The sequence below is a fragment of the Cryptotermes secundus genome, unplaced genomic scaffold (genome assembly GCF_002891405.2).
Source record: "Cryptotermes secundus unplaced genomic scaffold, Csec_1.0 scaffold5734, whole genome shotgun sequence".
Taxonomy (NCBI): domain Eukaryota; kingdom Metazoa; phylum Arthropoda; class Insecta; order Blattodea; family Kalotermitidae; genus Cryptotermes; species Cryptotermes secundus.
In genome coordinates, this window is record NW_019743245.1 from 10033 (window position 1) to 12977 (window position 2945).

Genomic DNA, 2945 nt, shown 5'->3' on the forward strand with positions numbered 1-2945 from the left:
GTTCAACTTTGGACATAGGTGTTTTGGGTTATATCGGCATACTTTAACATAAGGAACACCCTCCTGAAGTTTGGTCCATTCCTCCTGGGACACTGTATAGTCTATATGATGCTTAATGCATTGTGAAATAAGTCAGAAAGAAATTGATATCTAATAAAGATGTTACAATGAAAGCAATTTTTCTGACAGGTATCCGTGATTTGAAGACTGTTAGTCCAAATTCCACATTATCAGATCTTGGGATGGACTCCTTGACATCTATGAAGATTCAACAATCCCTTGAGCAAGAATTTGGAGTGTTTCTCCCACCAGGACAGATTCGTAGCTTGACATTCACATGCCTTAGTGACATGGCTGCAAACAAGCAGGAAGAACAATCGTCACAAGGTACACAATTGCTTCTTCTGAATGGAAGTTAATTTGCTGAGTCATGAAAGTTGGGGGGGGGGGAAGGAAAGCAAATTACATACTGAACATCTTGATATCATATTATATTTACAGTGGTCAGCTTTGCACAGAACTTAAAGCTGATTCATTCAGTGATGTGGATACTGGGTTTAGTAACAGGAAGTTATTTAACTGGCTATGAGTGTCTGCTGTTATGGAACCCAATACTTCATCTGATACACTCAGCCCAGTACACATGTTCATGAACTCTTCCTTTAACGTGCATTTTAATGTTGCTTTACTGTGTCAAACTGGAAAGTTTGAGCTCACGAGTAAAATATCTAGAATCTGCTGTGTTTGCAGCTCTGTCTGTTGATGATGGACCTATTGAGGGGCTGCAGTTGTTGCTGCATGTGACAGGAGATGAGGCATCTGCAGCGCAGCCTGTTGTGCACCTGCCATCAGCAGCTGGAGCTGAACCAGATACAGCAGATGATGTGAAGGCTGGACCATTGCTTTTCATGTTAACTGGGGCAGAAGGAGTTGCATGCATCCTTGAGCCTCTGGCGAAGAACCTCAAGTACCAGATAGTGTGCCTACAGCTGAACTACAGAGACATTGGACAGACAATTCAAGACATAGCACAGTCCCTGGTACCGGTATGTCTAGCTCACCTTTTAAATAATCCTTTCACTGATCCAGTTAATTTACAACATTTCTACAGAATATCAGAATTATGCAGGAATTAATTTTCTGATTAGGGACTGGAAATAACTTCTTGGAATAGAGTTCTTTAGAAGCTGATGATATCTTAGTTGCTCAAGACACTTCCTGTCTTTTGTGGATCTTGAAGTAACATTATTGTGGGCACAAAAGCTTGCTGCTGGACCCTGTCCTAAGCTAAATAAGTCCAGTCCACTTCCTCGCACCTTGTTTGTTTTAATATTATTCTTGGTCTGTCCTTCAGATTGTATTGTCCAGAATTACATAAGCATACAATTCTAAATCTGGCATGCCCTGCTCATCTCTTCCTGCCTCATTTGATCATCACAATATTCAGTGAACTCTAGAAATTGTGAAGCTCCTCAGTATGCAGTTTTCTCCTCTAACTTTATGCTTGTTATGAAGTATTTTCAGGACCCTGTTCTCATAAAATCTACATCAGTTTTCTTCCCCTGTGGTGAGAAACCAGACCTCACACCTGCAGAAACAACAGGAAAAACTATTATTTTGTTTATTTTAATTATTACTCTTCTTTCATTCAGAGAGCCAAAATATTTTGGAAACTGACTCATTTCAAGCTTTTCTCACATTTATTCTCCTCTAAATTTCTTTATTAATATAATGGTGATTTCACAAATATTTTAACTTGCTTTATTTTTAAGGGTTTATTGCCTAGGCTTATATTCTGATTCTGTTTCACATTCATGTGATGAGACATGAATATGTATTTAGTTTCATTTTAAGGATAGAATCACCTTTGTTTCATATTCCTCATCTGCCATTCTTGAAGATATAACTTCTTAGGAAACAAAGAATGCTCTCTTCTGGGATGTGGCACCATGTAGATATTTTGTTAACCGACATTTTGGAAGAACATATCGCCTCCATCTTCAGGGTATAAGAAATCCGTGAGTGATTTACCAGTGTGAGCAGATGTCTGTAGACTGAGTGCCAATGAAGACACCCGGCTATATAAGAATAGGAAGGGAAAGGAGAGGGGTCACATGGGGAATCAATAGAGAGGAGAGGTGAAGGTTCTGGGGATATGGGCCAGCAGGCAGCAGGCCAGAGCAAGTATTTGATCGTGTCAGCCATGGCTGAACACAGCATCGACTTGAGACACCACATTCAGCTTCACCATACCTCCATCATCACCACCAAGACCCAATACATGGATCGTATCATTAGGGAGGCCATTTGCATTTACATTCATTTTTATTTCATGGATCCAATGATCTCCCTGTAGGGCTGGACGTGAAACATGTCACATATTACAAATTCATGATGACTACACATCATTCGTCCTTAGTCCAATACAATATAAAATCAAGCCTGAGACAGATAGCTCAAGTTGTCAGGACAACACACATAGGTCATGGAAAAATCACAATCAAATTCACACCTTGCCATTCCACACCCGCTGGCAAGCCATATCATCCAAACAGTTACATTATAAAATACTAAAATTCATAACAGAAAACAGACATCATACATACTACTACACTTACAACAAACAAGTCTCAACAATGTATAATTCATGCACACAGACCATTTATTAACTCATAACTTTTGAGCCACTTACATGCTCAACAAATTCATCAATTGAGTAAAATGCGTTACTTTGCAAATAATTTTGTAAAACAAACCTAAATTGTTTTTTATCATTTTTTAAAACTGTGATATTTGACGGCAGAGTATTGAATAGCTTGATGCCTGAATAATACACCCCTCTGTGATAGAATGATAAATGTGTTGAAGGCATATGAAGGTGGTCATTCCTTCTGGTACCAATCACATATACAGAGTTATTGGTTTGAAACTTATCCAAATTATTA

General features: G+C 38.7%; 1 protein-coding gene across 1 annotated transcript in view; it reads left to right on the forward strand.

Annotated features, from left to right (window-relative positions):
* LOC111874116 (fatty acid synthase) overlaps positions 1 to 1136 on the forward strand; it is a 10165-nt gene extending 9029 nt beyond the window's left edge. The window contains exons 3-4 of the mRNA XM_033755338.1: positions 190 to 387; positions 751 to 1136. Of these exons, the coding sequence (XP_033611229.1) occupies positions 190 to 387; positions 751 to 1136 (584 nt within the window). The remainder of the gene's footprint in view (positions 1 to 189; positions 388 to 750) is intronic.
* Positions 1137 to 2945: the final 1809 nt, after the last annotated feature.